The sequence below is a fragment of the Populus nigra genome, chromosome 13 (assembly GCF_951802175.1).
Source record: "Populus nigra chromosome 13, ddPopNigr1.1, whole genome shotgun sequence".
NCBI classification, from domain to species: domain Eukaryota; kingdom Viridiplantae; phylum Streptophyta; class Magnoliopsida; order Malpighiales; family Salicaceae; genus Populus; species Populus nigra.
The window spans coordinates 6,313,599-6,326,437 of record NC_084864.1 but is presented as its reverse complement, the minus strand read 5'-3'; the positions used below and the strand labels follow the sequence as shown (position 1 = coordinate 6,326,437).

General features: G+C 34.1%; 1 protein-coding gene across 1 annotated transcript; it reads left to right on the top strand.

The window, feature by feature from the left end:
* Positions 1-6,508: 6,508 nt before the first annotated feature.
* Positions 6,509-12,839, top strand: LOC133671628 (uridine/cytidine kinase UKL1, chloroplastic). Its single transcript, XM_062092436.1, has 14 exons — positions 6,509-6,904; positions 6,995-7,086; positions 7,174-7,243; positions 7,332-7,450; positions 8,028-8,124; positions 8,629-8,708; positions 9,724-9,918; positions 10,513-10,596; positions 10,681-10,741; positions 11,052-11,112; positions 11,317-11,410; positions 11,512-11,584; positions 12,222-12,304; positions 12,422-12,839. The coding sequence occupies exons 1-14, from the start codon at positions 6,727-6,729 to the stop codon at positions 12,566-12,568; spliced, it is 1,434 nt and encodes a 477-aa protein (XP_061948420.1). The 5' UTR covers positions 6,509-6,726; the 3' UTR covers positions 12,569-12,839.

The following is a 12,839-nucleotide window of genomic DNA, read 5'->3' as shown; positions in this document are numbered from 1 at the left end:
CCGTGAAGATAAAATACAATTCATTAAAGATGGCCTGAGTAAGGGGTCTTTAGATAATCTTCTATTGACTCTTGAGACGCATCCTAGTGGAGATGTGCATCGTGCAATTCATGATTTATGGCCACAATTCCATAAAGAACTTGACCGACTTAGTCTTGGGAATCTAACTATAAAAGACCCTGTTTGCTAGTTTTTAAGAAAACTGGATGGGAAGCCTATCCCCGACCCATAAAGGACGTTTAAACCGTTCTTGGACGTAAAACCAAGGGAAGATGTGAGCCACAAACATAACTACATGTATATATACATGCTTTTTCAAAATAAATAGAGAGAAAGAGAGAGAGAGTGAGACTCCAGCTGGCCTACATATAGGTGATATGATTGCATTTTCAATTTCTCATCTATAAAATCTTCTCTTCCTTCCCCTTATTTCTACTCAACCCTTGCATTAGAGAGATATAGAAGCGTGTAGAAATGGCATGTTCCTCAAGTTATCACATAAAAATATTTGTGTTTTCGGTGGATCCAGTCCTGAAAAGGAAATAGTGTTTTTAGAATTAGCAAATCATCTTGGTCAGGTACTAGCTGAGAGAAAGATTCATTTAGTGTATGGGGAAGGCAGCCTTGGGTTAATGGGGGATGTGTCAATAGCTGTATTTTTAAAAGGAAGTCAACTTTTGGGGGTCGTCCCCAAAGCTTTAGCAAAAGGGGACATTATTGGAAAAACAATTGGAGAAGAGCTACAGGTCTCCACAATGTTTGATCGAATGAATGCAATGTTTAACCATGCTGACACCTTCATTGCCTTACCAGGTGGTCTAGGCACATTGGAAGAGATCTTTCATATTTTCTCTTGGGCCCAACTTCACATTCACTATAAACTTATAGGTTTGCTCAATGTTAATGGTTTTTATGATAATTTGTTGTCTTTTCTTAATCATGCTGTGGAACAGAATTTTCTAACATCTTCGGCACGAAAAATCATAATCTTTGCTACTACTACTGAACAATTAATTGACCAACTACAATCTTTCATCCCTGTAATTGATCCCACTATGAGTCGCATAAATTGGTCACCTAAGGACAGCCGCAAAAAGCTTAGATTGGATTTGAGCCTTCGTTTGTAAAAACTTTGTGTCTTTTGGTTTTATTATTGTGTTTTGTTGTTTCTTATATTTTGTTTAAGTGTGTTTCAGGATTGTCAATGCTCGCTGCTTCAAGTGATGTCTTCTATACTCTATCTTTCTACCTTAGGACATTGAGAACAACGTCTCCTTTTGGTTGGGGAGAGAGGGTAGTAGTTGACATTGAAAAAAAACAAAAAAAAAACTAACCAACTAACTGCTTTTGTTTTTAATAAAACCATTTGACAAAACTGTTATTAGGATGGCAGAGTAAGGATGAATTTATTGACTCTTGAGACGCATCTTAGTAAATAGTCTTATCAAGGTCCATCAGAATACTTCTTGAAATATTCAGGTTTACAAACTCTCGCATTATTATCACTTAATTCTGCTCATATACTCATCTAACAAGTATTCTTAAACCTTCATTTTCACACACACTTTAACATATGATTGTGGGTTGCACATTGGATTATTACATTATTTATATTCTTTTGTTAAAGGTAACAACTAAGGGAAAGGGATAGTATATAATTTGCACAATATATATATATATATATATATATATATATATGTATTATTGTTGATAATAAAAACATAGATAAGTTTGGTTTCGTAATCTCCTTAACCTAAGCAATTATGCCTGAAAGGGTGTTTTAACACCTAATACCCTGAAGTCAACTGACTTGGGAGCTATTGGCCCAAAGCTTGTTACATGGGTTAAGGAGAAAAGCTTAAGGGAATCAAACATTGCACTATCTATGTATCAGCATCTGCAACCCGAGTTACTAAGCTCGTAGGGGTGTTTCATCACCCAATGCCCTAAGACCAACCGGTCTGGGAGTCATTAGCCGAAAGCTTGTTACATGAGTTAAAGATACATTGTGTTTTAAGTTATATGTATATATATTAAAAAAAAAAGAGAAAAAGAAAGAAAAAAAAGGAAAAAAAAAGAAAGATAATAATCCCAATCCAAGGAAGTTAACCTTAAACATTAGAACAGAATATTGTTTTCTTCCAATAAAAGCCCCATCATCTATGTTTTCATACATTGAGCACATAACAATAAAGGTTTATTAATATTTTGTTTAAGAGATATTGAGCAGATATATAAAATTTAATGAGAGTTTGTTTATCTGGATAGATTAATGGAAGTTGAACGATGAATGCCTTGCTTTGTGGAATTTGCAAATTGTTTTTTTATTTTAATGCTTTGATTACTAGGAATTAGTAATAAGCTGGTTGGGGGTGTGATTAGTACTTAAAAGTGCATTTTTATCAAGATTTTATATCATTATTTTGCACTTGAAGTATCAATAATTCCTTAACTAAAGCATGTTTTATAATAACAAGTTTGATACTATAAGATACCTTTAATTTATGATAAATGCTCATCTTAAATGTTGGCCTATCACATAAATGAAAGTATTGATTGATGAGTTTAACTACTGAAATTGAAAGGACAAAGAGATGGCCAAACTTATTATTGTTATTGTTATTGTTATTGTTATTATTGTTCCTATTGTTGTTGTATTATAGTTGTTTATAATTTATACAATTAACCTCCCTGTGGTTCGACCCCGATCTTGCCGGGTTATTTATTACTTCGACACTCCTGCACTTAGGAGAAGACATCAATCTTTTGGTCGTGTCAATTAGCATTATTCAAATAAGATAACTAATGTAATCATGTTAACAATTTATAATCCGATTGGAACCTCCTGTGTGTGTGGTTTTCAGTTGAGTAATGAAAAGAGTTTATACTATAATTATTTGAAATACCATTAGTGGATCCTCTAACCTTGACAATTGTTTATCCTTATTTAATCCTTACATCAATATCCCATAAAATTCTCATAAACTCTTTATTTTATTAAATATATATATTATTTGTAATTTATATAGTTCACTTCCCTATGGTTCGACCCTGGTTTTGCTGGGTTATTTATTACTTCGACACTTCTACACTTGGGATAAGACATCAATCTTTTGATTGTGTCATGCCTCTTGATGAGGTGTTGTGTTAGAAAGGTTTTTGGATTTAATTATAAAATTATGATTAATGTTTGGAAGTCAACACCTTGTATTATGGTCACTAGGAACCTATGGTTTGCGAGAGTCTTGGCAAGGGACTCGTTGTGCAAGGGGAAGATGCATCACCCCTAGTGCACCTTACCTAAGGTAAGCTGCATTGTTGTTTGATTGTTTTTCTAGGTCGGGTTTATATTCGTTGGTCTTTTTTAAGGTTCAAGGCAAATCTCTCTTCATGAGAAAGTCTCTACCTTATTGGGTTAAATCCTAACCGTTCTAAAGTCTAAATTTTAGCATCGCATTTATTTATACCTTGTATCTTTAATACCTGATAATGTACTTTATCGTGTAATTTTACACTCTAGAAATATTAAAGTTTACATTTGGACCCTAAAAAAGATTGGAAAAAAGGTTTTTGATATTTTGGTCAAACGCTAATGGATGATCATAAACTGGTTACGATATCTATTTTTTTGGATTTTCAAAACATGAGAAAGATGCAAGTTTTTTTAAAATATGCTTGGAAAAGTTTTAAGATTTGGCCGTATGCATGAAAAAAAAAATTTGTTTTGTTTTTTTTAAAGAAGGGGAAATTAATTTAAAAGATTTTATTTATATATTTTTTAGAAAATATTTTGAAGAAAACCAGGTATTTTAATACCAGATTTGTATTTTACAGTGTAAATATACAACCTGATATAATATAAATTTGGTAGAAAAATATTTGAGAAAATCACAATTTTTATGAAATGATTTTTGAAAAATTTTGGATTTTTTTAAAATACACACACGGGTTGGGTCGCCCCAACTGACTGGGTCGAGCCCAGAAATGGTGGATTAGGCCAATCACGACCCAATAGATTTTTCCTTCTTTTTGGTGTCGAGCCGAGTTCGGCCCATATAGTTGGGTTGGGGCAGAAGTGGCCCGACCCAACATTCACTGCATGAACAGTGGACGTGAATTATAATTCATGTATTGTTCACTCTGTGTGAATAGAGGCAGTGAAGAGGAAGAAGAAAGGGAAAAAAAGAAAGCTATTAGGCGCGGTGACGGTCTGGCCGTGAAGGACGACGTGTGGTGGTGGCTGAGGCTGTGGTAGAGGTGGTGGCCGGTCTTAACCGCTTGTAGAGGAGGAGGAAGAAGTTGCAGAGGAGAGAGAGAGTTGGTGTAACCACCACATGAGGTAGTCGAATGGTTGCTTGTGGTAGAGAGGATGGTGGTCAAGCTGACAATGATAGTAGTGGTGGTTGAAAGACACGACAGAGAAGAAAAAAAAGAGAACTCGTTGAAGGGAGAAGGTTGGTTTTTTTCAATTTTTGGATTGGATTTTCTCCCTACTCAGGCCATGAAATCCACTCCTATTTATTGAGGGGTGGAAAAGGGTAATCTTGTATTTACAGGGGAAATTTTAGCCATTGATTTGGTTGGTAAGAATCTCAACCGTTGGTTCAAAGTAAGCACCATGAATTGTCAAATCTGATAGTTCAAGGATGCCCGAGTTAGCTATTTTTAGCCGGTGTCGGGGTCGTTTTGATGATAATATGCCTAAACGGACAATACTCGGGTATAGAGGGATGTCAAGTGACTATTTTGGTTAATGTGTTGTCAATTTTGGTGGACATATGAGGCACTAAATGCACCTGAAAAGTGGTCTGACACGTCGTCTGGTCCTCTCTCTTAGTTTTTTTTTTAAATGCAAAAAGGGCGTTATTTTGGGTTAAATAAGGGATTTTTGTCAAACTTCAATTGAGTCCTTCATCTTTCGTATTCATTCAATTACACCCCTAATTAACCATAAAACTTTGATTTAGTGCAATTTAGCCCTTGCCGAACTTCAATTTGAACCTTGAAGTTCAACGCTTTTTGCACTTTGGTCCTTAGTCTTAGATTTATGCAATCTAACCCCTAATTGACCATTAAACTTTCAATTTTTTTAATTTCACCCTCGGTTTCAAACAATTAAGCTCCTATAGTTCGACGCCTTTTACAAAGTGATCCTTGACTGCGACAATGTTCAATTGGACCCCTAATTGACCCAAAAACTTTAATTTTCTTACGATTTTACCCCTGATTTCAATCAATTAACTTGGTAAAAATTAAATTTTGTCTCTTAAAATTCCAATCTTCTCAATTAAGCCCAAATTAGACTCCCAAACTTAATTTTTTTACCAATTAAGCCCCTAATAAAATTAATTTGACCCGTTTAAAGTATAATTAAGTCCTTGCACTTAATCAAATCCTTCAATTGGACCCAAAATAACTCTTAAACATAATTAAAATTCAATTTGGCTCATGATTAAATCAAATTATCCTATTAAAAATTTAATTAAAATTCAATTCGGGCATAATGGGGTATAATTAGATCTCGATTTTCTTCCAAAATTATAGCTTGATTTCCTATCATGCTGTCTCCATGTTGCTAGCCCTTATTATTATTATTTTTAAAAAGGTAAGTTTTTGTAATCCAATGAGAATGTATTATATGGAAATTGACTTAGTATGTTGTGTTTGTAGAAAGATTAATAATATTGCTTTTGTTTATATGGTTATTAATCTTAATAACTATAATCATAAAAATGTTTATTATAAATTTTATGTTGTGTGTCTTACATATATTTTTTTTAGGGCCTTAGTTCTTTGTAGGGTATTGTCAAGATATTTAGTTTTGTAAATAAATTTGCATGTATGGAGTTTAAAAAATATCTTTGTTAACAGGATACAATCCTAAGAGATAAAATTTTATTAAAAAATTTCTGTCAACATTATGATCTTTCTTATGGAGAAATAGATTCAAAGTTTGGTTGACATAATTTTCGCAATTGGTTTTTATTTTTTACTTAAAACTTTGAAAAACAAATCATAAGTATGTTTACTTAAAAATAAAATTTAACCTAAATTAAAATTTTATTTCTAAAATTAAATCACTTTTTTATTAGTTAAGGTTTCATTTGATATGGATTTTTTCAATTGATTTAATTTTATTTTTTACTTTTAAGTCATATAAAGTTATAATTATGTTTGGTTAAAAATAAATCTTGATTTAAATAATTTTTTTTTGAAAAATTAAGTTAAAATTTAAAATTTATAACTTTCAAATTATATATTCAAACTCATACTGTATAAATTCTTTTAATTTTTTTTGAAATGAATCATTTTTACCAAACATACTTCTAAGTTTTTAACTTATTAATAATAAAAAATTAAATATCTAATTTTTTAAAACAAAAAAAAAAATAACAGCTTCGAGTTATTTTCTAGATGCAAAATCTAAAACAGGAAAAAACAATCTACATGTGAGCATCTAAAGGCTTTCTTTTGCCTTTAAAAAAAGGAAATATGTGGAGCCAATCAATAGCATATTCTTCTTCTCGCAACACAAACCCCTCTCTCTCTCTCTGTCTCTCTCTCTCTCTTAAAAAAAAGAAAAAAAAGAAAAAGAAGTTACAGGCCCAAGAACACCAAACAGCAAGGTTCAATCACCCGCATTTCTTATTTCTTCCTGTTCCTGTTCCTGTTCCAACAGAAACTCCAGTGTAGTGGTTACAGTAGAAAAATAACCACTATATAACGATGCCGGAAGAGATCAATTCTATTGACTACGTAATGGAGAAGGCCTCAGGTCCTCACTTCTCCGGCCTCCGTCTCGATGGCCTGCTTTCTTCTCCTCCGTCTTCCTCCACTGCGTCTCCCTCTCACCGCTCCGCCTCCGCTTCCGACTCCAATGCTCCCAAACAACCTTTTGTCATTGGTATATTTCACTCACTCGCTCACAAATTTACATTATTTAATTTTAATAAAATACTAATATTGTTTTTTGAATATTTTATTAACTTTGTAGGTGTTTCTGGTGGTACGGCTTCCGGTAAGACTACAGTGTGCGATATGATCATTCAACAGCTTCATGATCACCGTGTTGTTCTTGTTAATCAGGTTTTTTAATTTTTTAATTTTTTGGATTTATTTTTTTTTGTCTCTCATTTTAAAATTTTATTATTATGATTTGTTTTTTAATTTTAGGATTCATTTTATCGTGGCTTGACGGCTGAAGAATCGAAGCGAGTGCATGAGTATAATTTTGATCATCCTGGTAAAATTGAGTTCTTCAAATTTTTTTTTTTTTTTTTTTTTTTTTGTGGTTAGTTGTTTTAGTGTTGTTATTGTTGTTGTCGTTGTAGATGCTTTTGATACGGAGCAGCTTTTAGACTGTGTTCAAAAGATGAGAAGTGGGCATTCTTATCAAGTTCCAATCTATGATTTTAAGAGCCATCGCCGATGTTCGGATAGCTTCAGGCAGGTACTTACTTTAACGAATTTTCAGAAACAATGACTTTTTCTTGTTCTGAGGATTGTTATGATAATTTTGGATACGGGATGGCAAATGGTGACATGTTTGATCAATCATTTTAGCGATTTTAACTTGGTACCCCAGTTGGAAACTCTTCCTTTTATAAAAGGTGGAGGTTGCTGTGTTTCGCTCCGCTATTGGCATGGATGGAGAAAATGTGGCATCACATTTATTTTTTCCTGCTGCAATTCTATGCGGGAAATTACAAGCACAGAGGGTGAATGATTTAGTGATAATATTGTGAGGGTTTGTGAATTTTGACAGCATCACAAGTCAACCTACTGCTGTTAGTGCACTTTCTCGCCATTTAGTTAAATCCTCTATAAACAGCTGCAAAGCTCTACTGTCATGGAAAGTAAGAAGTTGAAATATTTAATACATGGGCATTTGAATTGTTCTTGGCACTATTTACTCCTTTTTTTCTAATTATTTTTCAATCTGTTTGCCTTTCTTTTTCTAGAGAGGGTCATTTTAAATGCAAATTCTTTCTAGTTTCTTTTGAAACATTACTTGGATTTTTTGTCAGGTAAACGCTTCTGATGTGATTATCCTTGAGGGGATTCTGGTTTTCCATGACCAGCGTGTTCGCAACCTGATGAACATGAAAATCTTTGTTGATACAGGTTTGAGTTGTTTACTAGTTATCTATCATGGAAAACATCCCCCCTCAATATTCCATAGGTCTTGGAGATTCTGTAGTGTGTGCTTGTGTGTTCATGCCCTGCTTGAGCTCATTGACACACAATCTGGTAAATTGACAGGCAATTGCTATATTATAAATCTTTTGCCTTTGGGTGACCAAAGATGCAGCACTCTTGACAAGAATAAGTATGGTAATCATTAGTAATCTGCATATTGGATCTACTTGTACATAAATCCTTCAGTTTAACATAAAATGGAAAACCCTTTTGGGCTCAGAATGCCATATGATAGTGTTATTTTAATCATTACTTAATATTGTAATAAAGTCATAGAAGTCTGGTCAGACATGTTGGTTGATGGTCTGCCTAAAGAGTTACTTGACTGTCAAATGAAGGAAGATGCAGTTAAATTTTTTTAGCTATTACTATATTTTTCCTTACTTTGCTTTCTCCCCTTTATTAATGTTGGTGATGTGTTGCTTCTAGATGCTGATGTGAGGCTTGCTCGTAGAATAAGGCGTGACACAGTTGAGAGGGGTAGGGACATAAACTCTGTTCTTGAACAGGTTAGCACTTTAAGCCTATTATATTTTTTGTTTATGCCTATTATATTTTTTGTCCTCAATTAGTGAAATAATGATTAAGGTCAGCCATGGCTTGTAAGTGTGTTTTTCACATAAACATGTTTTGCATGAAGCATTTCATTCCTATTTTAATTTAAAATTATGGCATATTTGCTAAGTATATTAAGCAACTTTAAATTATATTGCTGAATATCCTTTGTTTTTTTGCTTTGTATGTGATTGCTTGCATTAGTGTACACTGTTTCCTGATTGTATGAAAACCGCAATGTAGAAGGAAAGTGGCCTACACTCAAATGGATATAACAGTGTGTTTAGTATTCATCATCCATCTCAAACCAGCAGCACATGCATTGAAGCACTGGGGCTAATGCCTGCCTCTAGTTTAAGTTCAATTATCATGAACTTGCCACCGGAGGACTCAAATTAAAGTCTCTAGATGTCAAAGGAAAGGATTCATTTCATTCTCCTAGTTTTGTACTCTATACTGTCCACTTAGAATGAAATGGCTGTGGAAAATAGGAGTAGGATTTTTACTTCTAAGTGTCTTAATCAAAATCTATTTCAGCAAATGGTGTACTGGAAATTGTTATATCCCATCAATTAGTGACTGAAATGCAAGCGCTCAACTGGTGCTGCTACATGTTTATCCTAGGAAGAAACCCCCATGTTGAGCACATATATAGACAGTAGTGGATCTGAACTTCCATATCAATTCATGTGTGTTTGTCTGTTGGCCGGAGGTAGGAAACTCTTCTGCTGGACCACTAAAGTGACCTTGGATCATTAATTACAACTTTAAAATCATGGATCGGTGATTAGTTAATCCATATTAGAGCAAGGATAATGTCCCATTTTAATATTACTCATGATTTTCAAGGTGCTTATGCTGTGAATTTTTGCTGAAATTGAGAGGGTAATTCTCAGAGATTTAATCTCTTTAAACTCTTTGTGACTGTTATTAATGTCACACACTGAAGCATAACTGTTGATTTTGCAGTATGCTAAATTTGTGAAGCCTGCTTTTGATGATTTTGTGTTGCCTTCAAAGAAGTATGCTGATGTGATCATCCCACGGGGAGGTGACAATCATGTTGCCATTGATTTAATTGTGCAACATATCCACACTAAGCTAGGTCAACATGATCTGTGCAAAATATATCCAAATGTGTATGTCATTCAGTCAACTTTTCAGGTATGTCTTTTGTATTATTTGCCATTTGTTGCTATTGTGCAGTATGTGAAACTGATTTTGGTAGTGTTTTCAGTATTTGCAAGAGAGTGCAAAACCTATTGTGTGAACTGTATTAGTGGTAATATTTTAATGGTTTATGTCTTCAAAACAAACTGATTATATTCAGTGAACTATAGTGACCATTCAATGTTACCATATAAAGTTGAGTCTATAGGTAGTGCCTAAAGAGGCATCAAGTGACGTTGGAGTTGGGGCGTAACAGTTGGAATAAAGCAATAGTTCAGGTGAACAAGAATGTTATGTTAGCATGGCTTTTGGTTTTGGGTGGACATTATGAGCAAATGTTGGGCAAGGCCTAAAATTTGTCATTTTCTTTTATTTATATGTATATCTAAACAAGTACCAAAAGAAAGAAGAAGAAACCAGTGTGGGAATGGGTCAATTGGCAGTATTATGTCAATGGATGAGACTAGTGTGCTTAAAGATCTTCCTTAGCCTCTGCAGATAGATATGCAATTTAGTTGAATTTGAGTCCCGTCCAGCTTTGATTCATCCTTTGTTTGGATTTGCTTCTGTTGATGAGTCATGTTGCAGATAAGAGGTATGCATACACTGATTCGAGACAAGGAGATATCGAAGCATGACTTTGTATTTTATTCAGACCGACTTATCCGTCTGGTATATTTTATCCATTTTTCCAAAATTCCTCTTGTACTCTGTTCTCATTATAGATTGTAATAAATGTTTTCACTGAGTTTTCAGGTTGTGGAACATGGTCTGGGCCATTTGCCATTCACTGAGAAGCAAGTAGTGACACCAACAGGTGTGTTGGAGTAGAATAAATAATGAAGCGTGGGTTCTATAATATGTTTTCTTTGTAACATTTCCTTTTCTTTTTCTTTAATTCATTTTTTACTGCATCACTCATTTTCCTTGTTTTTAGTTTTCTATCTTTATATGTACATATATATAGAGAGGGCGATAATTTTTGCAACTTAATTTGAAATATAAGACTTTAGGTGTTGAGAAGCCCTTGCATTTTCTGTGTTTGAATAGTTGAATGTGAATATTAGATGAATTTACTGGTCAATTCTTCTACACAACATTGAAAATTTGATTTTATTCTATTCTAGGATCGGCTTACACAGGTGTTGACTTTTGCAAGAAATTATGTGGGGTTTCTATTGTTCGAAGGTGAGGTTTAAATCGGTTATTTACTTTGGCAGTTCTAGCATTTGGTTTGTTGGCATCTTGCTTAAGGAATGTGTTGAGTGGCAAGTTGTCATCTTAGGGTGCAAGCAGTAATGAGTTTAGATACATTCTTCAGCTTCCCGACCCTGATGAGCCTCAATACAGATATATTTCTGCTAACCAGTACTTCTTGTCTGTCATTTACAGTGGAGAAAGCATGGAAAATGCATTGCGAGCATGCTGCAAAGGAATAAAAATTGGAAAATTACTCATCCACCGTGATGGAGACAATGGAAAACAGGTAAAATTTTATGATTACCCAATAAGAAATTCCTCACAGTACTTGAGGATCACATTTTAGTTATCTTTTAACATTAGATTAGCTGTTTCCAACTTATGCAGCTTATATATGAGAAGCTCCCCAAGGATATTTCAGAACGGCATGTCCTGCTTCTAGACCCTGTTCTTGCTACAGGTAATAAGTTTCTATTCACTTCAAACTTTGCCATTGTCTGTTTGGTCTTAAAGTCTCAAGTATATGTTCCTATAGCGTTACTCTTTTTTGTTTTAGCTGGTTGATTTGGTAGTGATCTCTTCACTTCTATTTTCTATTTCTTGAGCCTTTTCTTGCCCCCTCACTATTCTGGTTTCTCAATGAATAATGTAGATTCTGCTGAAAATTGTTTTTACTTCATCGGAATCTGATTTCATGTCTGCACAGAGATTTTACTATAATAAGTTTGTTCATGGGAAGAAGCATTTTGCATCAATGTGTAAAATGGTACTTGGAGCCATACATTGGCTTGCTGTTAGTGTAACTTTGACAAATCTGGCCATTTTCCAGCTGAACAATATTTGGCCAGATTTAAGAGAAATCTTTATTTTAAGTGAAGCTTTGACAAATCCAGCAAAAAATTCGGTCTTTGATTTAAAGCAATCTTTATTTTTTGCTGTCTAGTGGTGCTCTATTAGGATGTATGATGGCTTGTATTCATATGTGTGGTATGTCAAATATCTGACCAATTATGTGAGAAGGCATTCATTGTTCATCCATGGAAATTATTCATTGCCTTGTAGATGATTGATTGCTATCTTTGATAATTTTCTTTAAGGTAACTCTGCAAACCAAGCGATAGAACTTCTCATACAGAAAGGAGTTCCAGAATCCCACATCATATTCCTAAACCTAATATCTGTAAGTTACTATCTTTTGATGATGACTTTCTTGAAGGTAAATCTATACTTGTTGCAGTATCTTGCTCGAGTTTAGATTGCTGAAGTCTATTGATATTTTTTCACTCTGGAACTTCAGGCTCCTGAGGGCATCCATTGCGTTTGCAAAAGGTTCCCAACCTTGAAAATCGTCACTTCAGAGATTGATGTTGCCTTAAACGAGGAATTTCGGGTCATACCAGGCATGGGTGAGTTTGGTGACCGGTACTTTGGCACTGATGATTAAACAGAGTAGCTGACAAGCAGGAGGGATACGAGGAACTAGTGGGTGGTCCTGTCAAGTGAGACTAATATCTCAAGATTTTATTAAGAGACTGGCTAGTCTTTAATTTGTCACTTTTTGAGTTATATCATTCATGTTAATACGAGTATTAGTCACGTGATCGGCATTGTTGATAAGATAACCTCTCCTAAATTATTATTATTATTATTATTATTAAGTATATATAAAGCCAAAAGGTGCGGGTAATACACTATTTCCCCACATTTATTAGCAA